Genomic DNA, 18,546 nt, shown 5'->3' on the forward strand with positions numbered 1-18,546 from the left:
AAAAAAATTTTTTTTTTTTTTTTTTTTTTTCAAAAGTAGACAAAGAAACGTCTTTGTTTGTTGAAGTTCAATGTGTGGAAAGTAGTTCAGTTGAACAAGTCTCTCAAGAGACACATGAGAAGTTATACAGGAGAGAAACCATTCAATTGAGTTTCTGGCAAAACTGTTTACTTGACAGGAAAAACTGAAGATGCATAAAAAATAGACTAAGAAAAGTCTTGTTGTTTGAGTTTGAAGAAAAACTGAAGATGCATAATAAGAATTTATACTGCTGAGAAACCTTTTAGTTCAAAGTAAATCTAAGTGACGGTGTAACTCATTCTATTTCAAGATAAGCCTTATCTCCAATCTCATGTTTTTTCTAGTTGTTATTGTAATAACAATTTCCCACAACAGCATGTTTTGTATTTGTGCATTTCAAATAAAATACTACTTTTCCAGTCATATATTGTCATTATTCAAGTTTAAAAAAATATTGTTAAAATCGTATCGTATCGTATCGTTATCGTGAACCCAGTATCGTGATACGTATCGTATCGTGAACTGAGTGTATCGTGACACCCCTAATATTTGGTGTTAGCTAACGTTAGGTAACGTTATTATTTTTAGCTAAAGTTAATGTTATCTGTCTCCACACTTCTGTCAACTGACATATGCATTTGCTTTTGAAAATAAACAGCCTGGCTTGCTTAAGCATAACTGAAGATTAAATAGAAATATAACATGACGAATGCATGTACCGATTGGTTGCCCCATCTTCCCATGAGGTGGTGGTGTAAACATCATCAAATTTATCAAGTCCTGACCAGTCTTGGGCTTTTAATTGTAAGCTGTCCCATTTGCCTTGATTTATTGTATCGGTGGGCTTGCAAGGCTTGTCACATTTTAGGACACATTCATAGGACATTGTGTGCTTTGTCTTTCATTGGGAGGGAAAGCAACTCGCTATTATATTACTGTTATATTATATTGCTGTTATATGCTGTTTATTTTCAAAAGCAAATGCATATGTCAGTTGACAGAATTGTGGAGACAGATAACATTAACTTTAGCTAAAAATAATAACGTTACCTAACGTTAGCTAACACCAAATATCAATGATGACTTCTGCAAATAAAAATTGTTTTTGCTTTTGTTTTATATGTTCTTGATGGTAGAACTATCTTTAGACTAGTGAATAACGTTGATAACCTCAAACAAAGTTTTATTTTTCTTTTATTTTTTTATATATTCCCCCCCCCCCCCGATTTTTTATCCCATTTTTATCCCCCATTAGTGCTAACATAATTTATTTATCCTGGTTGCTACTCCACCCTCTGCCGATCTGGGGAGAGCCGAAACTGGCTCCATGCTTCCTCCGAGACATGGGCAGTTAGCCAGCCGCTTCTTTTCACCTGACAGGGGAAGCTTCACCGGTAGGACATAGCACGTGGGAGGTTCACACTATTCCAAACAGTTCCCCTCCCTCTGAACAGGCGCCCTTAACGACCAGAGGAGGAACCACATTAGCAACCAGGATATTGCATGTTTTTGGTGAAGGGGGTTCCTATATGAAAGAAACCCCCGGGAGGCACGGGGAGAACATGCAAACTCCACACAGAAAGGCCCTTTTGACGACCCCACCCGGGCGGTGGGCACTCGAGGACATGCGGACGGGCACGCATTCCTTCAGCGTTCACATCGTCCCAGGTGGGAATCGAACCCACGACCTTCGAGCTGTGAGGCGATAGTGCTTACCACTACACCACCGTACCTCCTTTTATATCCTCAAACAAAGTGTCTTAAAGTGTGTAATGTTAACATTAGTTAGAGAAAAAGCGAGCTCGCGCAAGTGCTGACACTGACTGCTTCACAGACTGACTGTGCTAATCTGAAAATGCTTGACTGAAAAAGGGCCGTTGCCTACCAACAAGGTCAAGATTAAAAGTCCATACTCTTAACAAAAACTAAAACTTCACTGAAAAGGGACATTGCACAACAGGGATTAGGACTAGACAGTCAGCTGAGTTCAAAGACAAGTTTCCTTTACTGTGTGCTGATGAAATTTAGTAGCCTAGGATTCAGTTTTAATTTCAAAGTTAATTTCATTGTTTGTTTTGAGTCGACCTTTAAATTCAGCTCAAGCAACTAACCTTGCTAGCTTTGCATACAGAATATTATTTTATGTTAGGCTATAGTGCAAAATTGTTTTTGGTTCATTATGAAAATGTGATGGGATGAACTGGACACCATATTCTCAGTAGCCTACCCTATTTAATGGGAAACCGCAAATCAGCAACTGTTGTTTACACACAAACATTGACTTTAATGACCTCAGAGATTACTTCTGTGTACTTATACTGTATATTATTCAACTCATCATGAGAAGACCTGTCATTCAAGCCTAATATGAAGGCTCTATGACGATTTTGAAAAAACTGCCTCAAAATTGGCAGCCATCTTGGATTTGAAGGTCAAAAATAGGTCAAATCATTATATAAACACCAAATATGTATTCCTTGACCAGAATAAGCTCTGAAACCATGTATTGTGCATCATTGTAGGTCAGAGCATTAAAAAGTTCATTTCCACAGCAGCCATTTTGGATTTTGGTCTCTCAAATATTTTCCCCGCCTTTTTTAAAAATACACCCCGGCTAAATTTGTTTATTAACCCTCCTAGATGACAAATCCATTGAGAAACGGACCTTCGCTCTCCACGGTCACGGAAGTGCCACAGATGACCCTACTAATAGCTCATTGACTTTGACACAGCAAAATGAAGCTCACTTCCGGATATTGTTTGATTTCGTTTGATTGGTTGAATGAATGAATGCTACACGGAAGTACGAGGGGAGGGGGCGGCTGCCCCTAGCGGCTGCCGGGGGAGTTTCCGAATTTGCTCTGTCTCCCTTATCGCCGTAATGCATTATGGGTAGTCAGCTACTTTGGCTAATGGTAGCGGCTAACGCTACTTACATTACATTGCAGTAAAACGGCACTGAATGACCAAATTGATTTAACTTTTAACCATTTCGAGTAACACTGTTTCCATACGGACCCCCAGCGTTGGTTAGTTGTTTATAACGTGACTCTATTTAAAATGTTATAACGTACTCCGGTTTCTGTGCTGAATCCAATGGTCTGAATGTCTGAATACAGAGAAGGCTTAAGGCTTTATCTAACAGTATAAATAACGTTAAATGGTCCGCCATGTTATGGACGTTAGATGTATGGTATCTATATAGTTACGTGTGTCTACTAACATTATTAAAATATCATAAAGTAACGCTATTTTCTGATAATTTGCTCAACTATTACTTGCTACCTGATGCCTTGCGGCACATTGCTGCCTCTACCGGTCGGAAGTATTACTGTTCTTATTATCCGATGTTTGTCGTCAATTTTCCTCGAAAAGGTGCTATCATTTGGAAAACGAAAAAAAAAAAAAGACTTGAAATTGTTTTTTCAGACCATACACTAATTTGGAAAGTGTTTATTTAAGACCTAGACCAAGAGAGAAGTTGGCTCGTTTCCCATATAGTTGAATGGATGTTCCCGGGAGTGCTACACAAGCTGCGACCCCCACTGGCCATTTGAAAGAATGCAATTTCCGCATACTGTAGGCGTCAAAAATAGGCAGGCTGAAATGCCCACTGGAAGCAAGTCTAAAAAGTGTGTTATAAGAAGGGACTTGAAGGAGGCCTCTTGAGTTTAGCTCTGTGTATCTACCGCCCCCTGCTGTCTGTGTTCACAACTGGTTGAACACAGACAAAAATAGGGATGCACCGATCGATCGGCACGTGACCGGAAATGGCCGATTTTCACGTGATCGGCCTCGATCGGTGATCTGCGCCGGTCACTCTAAATAGCCGATTCTGTGAGCCGATTTTCACATGACGTGCGCGCACCCCAAAGCACCGAGACAGGCACCCAGCCACCACACCACACACGCCAGCATACCTTCCTCGTTGTGGATTTTTTTCACCGTCAGTGAAGTAGACAAATCTCGCAGTTTGTCACACATGCAAGTCGAAAATAAGCCGTGGAGACAGAGATGCGGCCGAGTCCCGCTCGGCTGGAGTCAAGTCTGAGCGGCTCGCTTCACCTCACTGGCCCCCCTCTCTCTGCTCTCTCTACCCGGGAAGCAGTGCTGCTGCACCCGGCCACAGTGCACAGCCGACTTGGCGAGGTGAACGCGAGCATTGTGTCCAGTATAACCATTCCCCGACCTGCCTTTTCCATTCCACATCAGCGCTGGTGCCTCAGCCTGTCAGTCATGTTGTAACGTAGATACAGGAGAGACTATTTGTTTCGTATTGCAAATAGAACGACGGACATAATAATAAAAATGCATCGGACTCACAAGTGTGCAAGGATTTCTGTGCGTGACGATATTTTTTCGGATGGCAGATAAAAATACGCATACCAAACTTCGGACTGTGTGTAAACTCCGCCTGATATTCAGACTGAAGATCGTTACTGTAACTCATAAACTCATTTCCCCTCTACTCAAGAGGACTGGTCTGGACTGGAGCCAGGCTATAAACTCCTTGTCCATGGATCATTTTGATGTTCTGTTGCACCTGTTTTCTTTTGGAAAAGTAAATGCATGATAGCTGTGGGATATAGGCTATTGGATTTAATTTAATTTTTGTATTCATTGTATTTGCACAAAAAAGCTCTGTCCAGTAGCCTAACCTGGAACACTTTTATTTTGAGATGTGTTTGAGTGAGATGGTCCTACTTCATGCAAATGATAAGATAAGATAAGATTATTTGGATCCCCATTAGATGTAAGAATTGTTCTATGAATCTTAATTTTCAAACAAAGTTACAAAAACGTTTGTGTAAGCTGTCAATTGTTGTTTTTAGAAAAAAAAATCGGAATCGGCAAAAATCGGTATCGGCAAGTCAGACTATTCAAAAATCGGAAATCGGAATCGGCCAAGAAAATGGCAATCGGTGCATCCCTAGACAAAAACACACTTGGTTGTCTCACATTTCACACCATGAGGTGTGTTTACTCAGTCATATTTTTCCTTTTAAAGCAGCTAAAGCATTTGAAACGTGCACTTTACCACACAGCTAATTGTTGCATTTAATGGAAACTATTACTGTTACTGTGCTCTCTTACATAATAATTGGTGGCAGTGAAGACGCAAAATAAAACCATTGAAACTAAAAGTCTGTGATCTTCACTTTCTGTTCTGGCAGAATGGAACAACTTCTGACTGGATTAGAAGTAATGATTGTGGTCTTAAAGACTTGTGGGGGGAAATATGACACACAAAGTTAAAATGATGGATTACATTTGTAAATGTTTTAATGTGGGCTATTTTTGAAAACAGCAGGTGTCTGACATCTGACATATATATATATGTGGCCGGGTGGAACCGATTAACGCAGGTCGGGTTGCGTGTCGGACAGGGATGTGGGCGGACCTAGGTTTCCCTGTTTTGTATTTCCGCCGGCAGAGCACGAGCAAACATTTCTCTTTGAATCTAGACGCGCGCTGGACGCTTGAGTCGGGACGTGTGGCACTCGGGCGCTGCATTTTGAGTTGTGTGACCCGGAGTCAGCACGGCACACAGTGAACTATAGCCGAGACGCGCTAATACCGGAGTCAGCACGCCACACAGCGAACTACAGCCGATACGTTAATACCGGAGCGGCACTGTGAGCTACAGCGAGGCACGCTTATAGCGAAGCTGTTTGATTTGTCAGGACGTGTGAGTATGCGAGTACTTCTGTGCACGAATATTCTAAAACATTAGTGAAGTGTCTGAATGTGGGCTTGATGGGTGATTAACTATTTCCAGGAAGGAGTTATCGGCCAGGCAGGCTTCACGGAGGGGGGTAGGCACGTGCCAGTGTTGCGCAGGTATTTTATTATTGTTTATATGTTGTTTGCATTTTCTTTCTAATCGATGTGTCCGGATGCTTGTCAAGATGTTTAAATGTGTCTGAGGGTTAATGGGCTGTGACTCTTCCTAGCGCCGTTGGTCGTAGCGGTGGGTCCCGGGGCTTTGCAGCTCGAGTCCAGAGTGAGACCTCTAATCTCCGTTAAGGGGGGAGCATTGCTGCTACTGCTCGGGAAGTGGGCAGTTTATTTAACTATTCATTTGTATACATGGTGGATGTATTTTATGTGTGTGGTTAATATTGTTCCTGTTGTGTTGTTATTCTAGGATGATCATCCAGGTGTGGTCACTGCTGTAGCCTAGGATTATTCAGGAAAGACGTTTGTGAACCTGTTGCACAAAGAGAACAGTATTTTTGTATATTCAACTTGCCTCTCTCGGAATAGAAACTGTCATTAACAGAAATTGTGAATAAAGATTATTTTTCTGTAAACTCCTAGTGTCTGGCTGCTTGCCTTTTAGAGGTCCAAGACCTGCTCAGCATTTCTCGTAAGGTCACATATATATATATATATATATATATATATATATATATATATATATATATATATATATATATGTATATGTCAGATGTCAGACACCTGCTGTTTTATTTATATATATATATATATATATATTAGGGCTGCACGATATATCGTTTACACATCGTCATGGCGATGTGCGCATGTGCAATAGTCACATCGCAGGACGTGTGATGTTAAAAGCAAATGAACTCGTCATTTTGCTTGATAAACTCTCACTTTAGGGGAGGAGCCTACTGAGTGAAATGCAGTCTCTCTCAAAGGAGAGAGACGCCCCACTACTGTATTCACTCATTTAGTGCTTAGCTTTAACACAACAAAATGGACAGAGAGCTCAATTGAATTATTTTTGCTTATGTTGCGTTGCTGACAGTAGCCCGTCTGTAAACGATGTGATTGTGGAGGCGGACGTGTCCACAGGTTGCAGCACACTAGCTTACAGCAGGCTGGCTGCTGTAACTCAACATGTCCGTGGAGTGGAGATATTTACTCTTGAAACACCAAAAAGCAAGACAGTAACATAATATAATGACACGAAGGCTGAAGTGATTATTACTGAGAAGTTGTCCGTGTATCACCGCAGCTCTCTCTCCCCCTCAGGCTCTGATGATGCATCATTCAGATGACAGCAGTTACGGTAGAGTTAATCATACATAGTGACTCATTTACACAAAACATTTCAGTCAAAATAAAAAGACAAGAGACGTATCTGGGCAATTAAATGTATATTTATCTCTGTACTGCGGTGCGCTCCAAAACCGGAACTCCAGAGATGCGGAGTGCACCACTGGTGTTTTCTGGAGGGGGTTTCCGGGGGGTCAGACCAAGTGTGTAAAGTGGCAGGGGTGTTTCATTGTTGATTTATTGAAACGTTAGAAGAACGAAAGAAGTTGAAAGCAGTTATTATAATCAATGAATGAAATCTAATGTTTTTCTGTGAATAGCATCATTGGGAAGTAGTTTCTGGCACTCAATATTAGGGGTGGGCAATATATCAATTGTATATCAATATTGTGATATGAGACTATGGTCTTAGATGTTGGATATGGTAATATGGTGATACAGCATACATGTTGTCTTTCCCTGGCTTTAAAAGCTGCATTACACACTATGTGAAATGTAGGCTAGTGACATTTTAAAGTAGAATGTTGTAACTCACTAACTTTTTCATGTATGTAAGTTATGGAAATCCATTGGTCAAAATGTGTATGCACCCTGATAGATGACGCTCTGAGGCCTACCAGTGGGCCACAGCCCAGTGGTTGAGAAACATTAAAATACCTAATTTCCCCTCCAAAATCAGATGGACTCCTCTACAAATTCACCCCAATCATTCTAGAAGTATTATTTTCTTTAAAATGGAGCTATTCTGGTAATCTGGTGAAAATCTCTATTTTTTCATATCGCAATATATATCGCAGGTGCGGGAAATATCGCAATGTCAGTTTTTTCCAATATCGTGCAGCCCTAATATATATATATATATATATATATATATATATGCTTCTATAATGTGATTAATGTAAAGTGTATTTACTGTAGAAACAGAATGTTGGGGCGGGACATAACATGGTGATGAGGGATCAATCAAAAGTGTCAACCAATGGGAGATCAGTCAGGGAGAGAGAGAGGGAGTTATTTGGTGGAAGGGGTGGATTTATTTCTGGATTTTTTTATTTGCGCTTCTTGGTACAGCACGATGTCATCAATAACAATACTCTGTTTTCCAGGAAGTAAAAGTAATGAGATGTCAAAATACAAGAACATAATTGTTTTGGTCATCTTCTTGGCATAAATTGTTGACAAGAGTCAAAACTAAGTCCTATCCTTTAAATTAATGCGACATTCATTCTAGGGTTGCACAATTAATCGTATTTTCATCGTCATCGCAATATGAACATGCGCAATAAACACATCGCAAAGACTGCCTGAAACGCAATGAATAACAAAGGTGGTTTTATTTACATGCGTCATGCAGGCCCGGCTCCAGACCCAAATTACAGAGGGGGCCTGCCCCTAGCTTGGGGGGGCCAAGCTACCCAACCCCAAAGAATGGGGTCCCCCCCCCAGTGCTGTAGTGGTAAAAAAAAAAAAACGTGGGTAAACTATACTTTTGAGGCAGCTTTCTCGCGCGTCACCGGCAGTGTTATAACGGCAGATAAACTATAAGCTTCCGTGACCGATATTCAAGACAAAATATGAGAGTAGAACAACTTAATCTGAATAGCTCTATAAGGTATATCAGGGGGTGCCCCACATTTCTGAGTAGCCACCCAGATAGGAAAAGTAGCTGGCTAAATATGGGATGGGCCTTGGACCTTCAAGGGGGGTCCAGGGGGATTCTCCCCCGGAAGATTTTATACATTTTAAAGTAAAATTCGTCAACCTGGTGCATTTGAGAGCAAAATGAAGAGGCTAAATCTATGAAGAACTACACACATCTCTAATGTGTTGTGACTTTACAAATAATTAGGCCTAAACAATCAATATAAAATGTATTTACACATTGTGCACAAATTGCATTCATTGTGACAAATTTACAATAGTTAATATCCAGCCAGAATCATTGCAAATGGATGTTCAAAGTAACAGTTAGCAATAGCATTCAGTTAATCAATGCCTAATGACAGCCAGAGCAGTGCAAATTAATAACATTAGCTTGATTGAGCTCAGCACATCAAGCTTCAATCATTGCTACTTGACAACAATAATGTCAGGCATAATCTGAGGGGGGGGGGGGGGGGGGGGCGGGGAAGTTTGGGGAATGGGGGGGCCCCCAGCGCCGGGCCTGGCGTCATGCATTCCCACTCAGCATCTGACCATTTTGTCTTGTGTTGTAAATCCAGCGTACACCTTTCCCTTACAGCAAACACCTTTCCCTTGCAACAGTGCGCTCCGCCCCTCTGCCAAAGCCCAGACACGCTGTGTGTAGTTTCAGCTAGAGTCAGTGTGTATTTCATTTCTTTATTCAGTGGGCATAGGTTATGTTTGGGTCTATGTTAGCATTATTAAAGCAGAAAGACATAGGAACTGTATAGCTAATATGCATACCGGTACTTTAATATTTGTTTATTTATCGTCATCGCTATATTGAACAATGTTATCGCACATCGCAGATTTTCCTCATATCGTGCAGGCCTACATTCCCAGTGTTTTTCCATATATATTAATGATTCTGTCTGTCTGTCTGTCTCTGTCTGTCTGTCTCTGTCTGTCTGTCTCTGTCTGTCTGTCTGTATGTCTCTGTCTGTCTGTCTCTGTCTGTCTGTCTCTGTCTGTCTGTCTGTCTCTGTGACTCTCAGAGATACACTCCCTCACCTACCGCTACACAGCCATCTCCAAGGACGTCCAGCTCCCTGGCATCCACAAGTTCATGGCCATAGGTCTCCTGGACCACCGGATGATCGACTACTATGACAGCACGAGCCAGAAGACGGTTTCCAAACAGGCTTGGATGGAGAAGAAGCTGGATGCAGACTACTGGGAGAAACGGTCCCGCGAGAGCGAAGAGCAGTGGTCAAAAGTCAACACAGACATCCTGAAGCAGAATGACACGGGTAAGATCTGTTAAAGAAACAACATTAGTATGGAATCTTGGGTAACATCTGACCGTAGGAACTAGGGGTTTCACTGTTCAAAATTCAGGGTTCGGAACATTTTTGATACAGCAAAAAAGGAGGAAATGCCAAAGACATTTCCCCGATTTTAAAAATGTGAATTTATTTGTATTTATTCTCCTTATTTATTTTGTATTATTTTCACAGTAGGCTATAGTACAATTTTTCACTAGCCAGTATTTACCTCTGAAATTGCCAATCCATCTGGTTTCAGGTACCCATGTTCTTCAGTGGAGGCACGGCTGTGTGATTGACACCCAGCCTGACAACTCCAGCAAGTTCCACCTGGGCGTGTGTATGTACAGTTACGATGGAAATGACTTCCTGTCCTTTAATGACACCAACTTATGCTGGAATGCCCTGGATAACTCCTTGCTTGGCCTACTGACCAAGACAAATTGGGATGCGGACCAGACGTGGAACCAGAAAACCAACGGCTTCCTGAAGCATGACTGTCTCCAGTGGCTCAACACGTTCTGGAAATATGGCCTGGATGAGCTCAACAAAGCTTGTATGTATTAATCCATATTTTTTTTAGCTTCTTTAGTTTTTAATATAGTTGTAAAGCTACTGTCATTACTTAGAGTAATTATAATATTTGTAGTCTCAGCTATAGTTCAGTCAGAGACACTTGCATCAAAGGAGATTGGACCATTCAGAACACTAGTAATGCTGATGCACTTGTATTGTTGGAAAAGGCTGAATCCAGGCAGCATGTGAGAGATTCTGCAGGGAGCAACATAAACCCCACAAGGCAGACATATCTTTAATCATATGAAAACCACATCAAAATAGTCTGTACAAGCATCCTGTGAACAGATAACAGCAGGAGGTTGGGGAGGTGGACTGGGTCAACAGCAGCAGTTGCATCACTTAACCAGCTGTCAGACTGTAAAGAGCACCTCATTGACTTGTTTCAATGTGATTGATGGTGAGAGTTAGCTGTTGAATTGGACAGCTGGTGATAAACGTTCACAACTTCAGTGTTCTGCCTGAACTGGTGTGGTACGCCATCATGTGGCCAAATCATCCAGCCACTATCAGCAAACACCATAATACAAGTTTGGCATTGGACTGTGATTTTGAAATGGAATGTGTCAGAACGATGTAGTAGTGTTTGCTTTTGCCATTAGTATCATTGTTTGTTGTAGAATCATTAATGTATTAATTAATTAATGACAGACATATTTGCAGTAAATTCAGCAATCCTGGGTAGGGTGACCAGATGTCCCGCTTTGTGCAGGACTGCACAGCATTTTCATGATTTTTCACGCATCCAGAGAGAGAGAGAGAGAGAGAGAGAGAGAGAGAGAGAGAGAGAGAGAGAGAGAGAGAGAGAGAGAGAGAGAGAGAGAGAGAGAGAGAGAGAGAGAGAGAGAGAGAGAGAGAGAGAGAGAGAGAGAGAGAGAGAGAATTTTTTTTGAATTTTCAAAACCCTTTATTTACACCTTCACTATTTACAGTACATCATGGTAACACAACGAGACAAGTCAGCCTAGTATACGTCCAAAACAGAGCTCCTCCTCAACAATGAAGCACAAAACATCTTTATAGCACCACACAAATACAAATCCATCCAGATCATTCATCATCCTATAATAATTATAGTCAATTTTTAATCTGTATGTTATCATTCTAATCAGTATGGCAACAGCATCAACATCCAAAGAGTCATTTAATTTATTTTTCCTGCTAATATAAACAGCCAACTTAGCTTGACCCAGCAGAAAATTGAACAATTGACACTTCTCACGAAGATTTCTTGAATATTTGTAACCCAGGATGAAACTCTGCATGGAGAAACCCTCTTCAAACTCCCTGAATAACCTCTCCAAAAACAAGAACAGAGGAATTAACCTCACACAGTCTAGAAAACAGTGGAAAATAGTCTCTCTCTGAGGACAGAAAGGACAAGACTCAGTCACACTAGGATTTAAGACGCACACAAAAGCATTTACAGGCAACACACCATGTAAAACTCTCCACTGTAAATCACCCACTTTTTTTGCCAACGGTAGTTTATAGAGCGATCTCCATTGAGGCCTCACCTCTGCACCCATTCCAAGATGAGACCTCCATGGTGTATCAACACGATCTGCCAACTTGGCCTTGTTTACAATCTTAACCAACAGCTGATACATCATTTTTCCACTTACAACATCCAACTTCACACCCGCAGCATAGTTCAAAAAAATACCAGAACATTCTTTAAAATCAGGAGTCAATGTGATCCTTGGAAAAGGATCAGAGTCCATAGGAGAAACAGAGCCCTGGCAATATGAGACCAGGAGATTCTGTTCAGTCTGTGTGAGCTGTTCTCTCCATGCTCTAAGCTGGTTGGTGAGGAGCCTTTCTGAAAACACTCCCACCTTTGAAGCCAGCGCAGAAACAGTCTCCAGCCTGGGTCCACATAATCCAACCAACTGGCCCACTGTGACGACACCGGAAGAGATGAATCTCTCCATCACTGAAGTTCCAAAGCCACTTATCATTTTAAAGCGTAGTCCATAGACGATGGGTTCATTCAGTAGCCAGTATAGTGAACTTTTACTTGGCAGCATATGCTTGTTGAACAAGTTCCACACCCTGAAAAGTCCTTGATAAAAAGCAGAAAGCCCACTCAGTTTCCGATTTTGGAGGTCCATCAAAAACAAGCTTTCGGTTAATCCTTGACCGCCAGCCCGACCCAAGAATGCCCGTGCTACAGGCCTCCACACCAAATCATCAGGCCCAGTCAGCAATCTCTGTATGTACTGTAGACGGAAGGCTGCACCCCTACTGGCCAGGTGAATCAGTCCTTGCCCTCCTTCCTCCTTAGATAGAAACAAGACACTCTGCGGGATCCAGTGAAGGCGATCCCAAAAGAAATCCACGATCACTGTCTGGACTTTTGCCAGGAGATTAACTGGAGGGTCAACACAATACAAACGGTGCCACAACATAGAAGCAATCAAATTATTAATAATCAAAACCCGACCTCGAAACGACAACTTAGGTAAAATCCACTTCCATTTCCTAAGTCTACCTTCAGCCTTCTCTAAAACATTTTCCCAGTTCTTAGCGACATTAGTGGAATCTCCAATGTAAACCCCAAGATATTTGATACCTCCTTTTCCCCAAGTAAGCCCCCCAGGTAAGCTAAGAGACTTTAGGCCATCACCCACTAAGAGAGCCTCGCTTTTCCCCCAATTTACTTTAGAAGAAGAAATCAACCCAAACTTTTCTACAGTACCAACTAAAAAATCAATATCACTCTGCTTTTGGACCAGTATCATGACATCATCAGCATAGGCCGAAAGCTTAACCACAGAGTTACCACCTGGGAGATTAAAACCAGAGAGCCGTGTTCTTAACTTGCATAAAAACGGCTCTAGGGCTAACGAGTACAACATACCGGAGAGTGCGCAACCTTGTCTCACCCCCCTCCCCACCTTAAAAGGCGCACTTAAACCACCGTTGATCTTAAGAACACTTTCAATGTCTCTATATAAAGCCTGGATCTGAGCTACAAGACCTTTGTTGAAACCAAAAGCAATGAGTGTTTGCCACAGGTATTCATGTTCAACTCGATCAAAAGCTTTTTGTTGATCTATGGAAATCAAACCAAGATCCAAACCCAATGAACTGGAGAGGTCCACCACATCCCGGACTAAAGCTATGTTGTCTGTAACCAATCTGCCAGGTACACAGTAAGTTTGATCCACCTGAACAACTTGCTCCATGACCGTTCTCACCCTGTTGGCTAATACCTTGGACAGGATCTTGTAGTCCGTGCAAAGAAGGGAAACCGGTCTCCAGTTTTTAATATCCTGCAAGTCTCCCTTCTTAGGGAGGAGGGTTAGGACTGCCCTTCTGCAGCTTTGAGGGAGCAAACCCTTCTTCAAACTGTCATTTAGAACCATAAGGAGATCTTCACCAACCTCCAACCAGAATACTTTGTAGAAGTCAGCAGGCAGCCCATCAATGCCCGGAGCTTTTCCACCCCGCATTCCCTGCAATGCAGTACATAGTTCCACCAGGGTTACTTCATTCCCCAGCCCTTTATTGGCCTCCTTCGAAACCTTTGGCAGCTCAGCAAAGAAGTCCTCCGACACTTGCGGATTATCGTTGTGCTCCGACTTGAACAAGTCATTATAAAAGCTTGAAGCAAATTTACGAATGTCAGCAGTCTCCTGCAACAGCTGCCCATTATTTGAGCGCAACGACATCATTTGTCTCCTTTGTCCATTTTTCCTCTCCAGTCCAAAGAAAAAGTGAGAAGGAGCATCCATCAAAGCCACATTCTGAAACCTACTGCGTACCACAGCGCCCCTAGCGGAGACGCCCAGCAAATCAGCCAAAACAACCTTTTTGGCTTTGAGGTTCTCAATGTGCCCTCTTTCTCCTGTGGAGTCTGCAAAAGACTGCAAGTCCACTACTTCTCTCTCCAGAGCTCTTATAGACCTGGCCAAATCCCTGGAGACATTGAAAGTGTACTGTAAACACAAATTCTGAATTTGGCTCTTCCCAAAATCCCACCACTGTTGCAATGAGCTGTATAGGGCTTTAGTTTTTCTAAACTTTAACCAAAAAAACTTAAAAGCATCTTTGAAATTCTCATCTGACAAAAGAGATGTATTGAAATGCCAATACGCGCTACCAGAATTAACATGTTTAATGAAAACAGAGCATTGCACCAAGGAATGGTCAGAAAAACCAACTGGACTTATAAAAGAACTTTTACAAACATTAAATTGATGTTTAAAGCAATAAATTCTATCCAGCCTGGCTAGGGACACACGATTATCCCTAATATTGACCCAGGTGTACTGACGATGACTTTTATGAAAACCCCTCCACACGTCACTCAGCTCATGAGTTTCACTCAACTTTAACATACAATTCTTAGAAGCCAAGTGTGGCTCTGGATGATTCCTATCACGCCTTGGGTTTTCAGTGCAATTAAAATCACCCCCAAGAAATAAAAATTCATCTGACTTGCATTGTTTAATTTCATCACTTAAGACATTCAAAAAGCAAAGTCTTTCAGTGCCTACAGTAGGAACATAAACATTAATGAAAACCACTTTTACTTTTTCAAATTCAGCCCTCACTTTTAAAATTCGTCCTGCAACCACTTCCTCAACAACAGTTTTATTGGGATTAAAATTTTTAGAAAATAAAATTCCAACCCCACCACTCATACTACTTTTATGACTGAGAAATACCTCCCCAGCCCACTCCCTCTTCCATTCACAAACAATATCCTCAGTGCTGTGAGTTTCCTGAACAAAGGTTACATTTAAATTTTTCATATTAATCAAACTAAACAAAGCAGCTCTCTTTGTAACATCCCTAGCTCCATTGAGATTTAACGTGCCAATGTTTAAACTACACATCAGGAAACAGGGATGTAATATCAGCACATAGAAAAAGAAAACTACGAAGACATTATTCATCAGAGCTTTTTTGATTTTTCATCTTTAACATTCTTGATTTCAACCTGTAAAACTCTTGCTCAGAGAAGCATGGCTTCCCAACTTCTCCTGTGTTTTTCATGTAAACCTTAGCAGAATTCAGAAAAAGTTGTACATCAGGAAAATGCTCTTCGATTTTAACCCTTTGACCCTTAGTGTTTTGCAAAAACTTCTGTATTTTTTCAAAGGAATATCCACACTCTAAGCTCTCATCCATTTCACTTTCATCATCAAGCCCAGCCCCCCCCCCTTCTTCTGACTGAGATTGGGAGGATGAACACACTGTAACTGTCTTTGACACTTTATTCTCTCTGCTTGCATCTTGTGTGGTCTCTGTGATTTTTCGTTTTGTTATCCTAGCTTTCAAAACATCCTCATCCATGCACTCCTCCTCCTCCTCAAACACAGACTCTACCACCCTGGCAGCAGCCTGTCCCACCCTGCTCACTTCATTCCTCCCAGGGCTCCCACTATCCTCCCCATGACTTTGAGATCCATTTAATTGTTCAACATTTGAACCTGTTTCTAAATCAGTTTGTGAATTACGTGTTCCTGTCTCCACAACATTTTCCTCCGTTACATTTTCATTACATTGTCTATCAGGGAGCGGCCCAGACGGTACCGCCGAGCCCGGCGTCTTCACACCTGTTGCCACATGTAGCGGCCCAAAAACAAAACCTGACGCCCCAGTCACCGCACCTGACGGCCCAGGCACCTCCCGTGACGGCCCAGGCACCTCCCGTGACGGCCCAGGCACCGCACCTGACGGCCCAGGCACCTCCCGTGACGGCCCAGGCACCGCACCTGACGGCCCAGGCACAGCCACACCTTGAGCCTTTCTTGCTGCTGCTGCTGCAGCAGCAGCCTGTGGCTGCCGTTCCCCAGCCCTATCAGGGCAAGAGCGAATGAAGTGTCCCTCCAAACCACATCCAAAGCACTTCATATTCTCTGTGGAAACATGCATAGTATAATCAAAGCTATCCACTCTAAACTTGAAAGCGAGACTCAATTCATCTTCATTTTTATTAAGAATCATGAGCACCTGCCTACGGAAAGACATGACGTGCTTTAACTGGGGAGATTTACATCCAAGGGGAATCAGTTTGATAGGCGACACGAGTTTACCGTGCCTTGCCAATTCCTTCGCCAAAGCTTCATTTCTAATGAACGGGGGAACATTTGAAATTATCACTTTTTTAGCTGGGCTGACCAGCGCAAACACCGGGGTGAAAGTGTCTTTAATAACCACCCCACTCTCAACCATGCGATTCACCTTATCCACGCTGTCCAAAAACAAAACCACAGCGTTGTTCATCCGGGAGGCAGACTTAATACTACCAAACCCGACAACCTCACCCACAGCCAGACTACATTCCTCCACACTACATCTAACCTCCGGAGCCAACTTAATGGCATGCCGACGCGTTAACGTCTCTAAACCGGAGCCTCCAGCTTCTGCCATGCTGCCTGCCAGCAGACACTGGCAGCTGGCGCTACCAAACCACCCCGAAACCCGTGAAAGAAACAATAAAGCAAGAGAAACACCAGTGCGCACATACACCAGAAAAATAACAAATAAAGAGTTTGAAAACTCACGCACTGCAACACGCTCTCAGACCGCAGTCACTGCACTCACCACGTTCGCTCCCAACACGCACTCGAGAGAGAGAGAGAGAGAGAGAGAGAGAGAGAGAGAGAGAGAGAGAGAGAGAGAGAGAGAGAGAGAGAGAGAGAGAGAGAGAGAGAGAGAGAGAGAGAGATGTATAACTGGCACAATTGAAGACAGCCTCAAATCTTTCTCAACAGCTGCTATAGGCTATTTGCAAATGTTTTCGTGTGTGGAAGGCACACACCTGCCATGTGTTTAATCTGTACATGAAGCCATGACTTGAATCCCATGTCAGCAACCTGTCTGGTCTGTTTTATTGTAGCCTACACATTTTAGTCAGATAATTTATGTTTTTATTTGCAGATTGTGTGAATCAACCAGAGGGCAAAGCATAGAGATTGGGTGAATAGAAATGTATATTTTTTGTAAGTTAGAAAATACAGTATATCTAAATTTTAGACTGCCTCAAATCATCGGTAGCGTGTCTCACATTGTCCCACACAAACGTACTCTTTGTCCCACATTTGGTTTGCTGGGATCTGGTCACCCTAATCCTGGGGGGTCTCATTATTGGCTTTAGGTGTAGTAGCTGTTGTAGTAATAGCAATATTATTGATAAGTGATTAGCAATCAACTTCAAACAGTAATCTTTTTCATGTGATGGTTGGTGTTTATCAAATATCTGATAACAGTGATATGTGGCATACAGTTATTGCTACCTGCAGCTGCCTGGCCACCAGGTACAGCTAGGCTAACTCAGTTGTCCTTGTTGTCTTTGCAGCTCCACCAGACTTGTACATGTTTTCAAAGCAGGCCAGAATTGAGGACCACCTCATCTTGACCTGCATGGCCACAGGTTTCTACCCTAAAGACATTGTGATGCAGATCAAGAGGGACGGCCGTATCGTGACTCAGCTGGACGGGTTGATGTCCACAGGTGTTCGCCCAAATGGAGACGACACCCACCAGCTCAGGATGTGGGTTGAGATATTAAAGAGTGACACTGCTAACTTCACCTGTGAGGTGAAACACAGCAAGACCAGCATGCACATTTTCAAGGAGTGGGGTAAGAGCCTTCAAAATAGAATGGTGTTTTGTTGTTGTTTTTGCTAGCATCACCCTTCTTCACATTAATACAGTTTCACATATCCACAACTAGGAGCTGCCAAGTCCAACCTGATGGAGGTTAAGCCCCTTAGTAGAGGTTCTCAAATGTTTTTCAGCCAAAGACCCCTTACAAGATAGAAAATATACCGGGGGCCCCCTCATTCTGATTTGTGATTTTGGGCTAAGCGGTAATGTGCTTGACTTTTAAATTGATAGGTTTCTTAGATAAGAATGTAATCTATGAACCATTTTAGATTTGAAGCATTATTTCATTGAACTATGAAGCTTTTGAAAAAAAAAGGTTTTATTTTAATTTTACTGAAAACTTTTCACG

At 42.2% G+C, this 18,546-nt stretch overlaps 3 protein-coding genes across 4 annotated transcripts in view; all 3 read left to right on the forward strand.

Annotated features, from left to right (window-relative positions):
* Positions 1-18,546, forward strand: part of LOC310785519 (class I histocompatibility antigen, F10 alpha chain-like) — a 370,829-nt gene that overhangs the window by 205,327 nt on the left and 146,956 nt on the right. The window lies entirely within an intron of this gene.
* The window catches only part of LOC310785523 (popy class I histocompatibility antigen, alpha chain E-like), a 201,396-nt gene that overhangs the window by 50,224 nt on the left and 132,626 nt on the right, over positions 1-18,546 (forward strand). The window lies entirely within an intron of this gene.
* Positions 1-18,546, forward strand: part of LOC310785517 (patr class I histocompatibility antigen, alpha chain E-like) — a 358,851-nt gene that overhangs the window by 16,766 nt on the left and 323,539 nt on the right. Inside the window, exons 2-3 of the mRNA XM_083646612.1 lie at positions 9,726-9,980; positions 10,255-10,551. Of these exons, the coding sequence (XP_083502738.1) occupies positions 9,726-9,980; positions 10,255-10,551 (552 nt within the window). The remainder of the gene's footprint in view (positions 1-9,725; positions 9,981-10,254; positions 10,552-18,546) is intronic.

Source organism: Poromitra crassiceps, assembly GCF_964638095.1.
Source record: "Poromitra crassiceps genome assembly, chromosome: 11".
Classification (NCBI taxonomy): Eukaryota; Metazoa; Chordata; class Actinopteri; order Beryciformes; family Melamphaidae; genus Poromitra; species Poromitra crassiceps.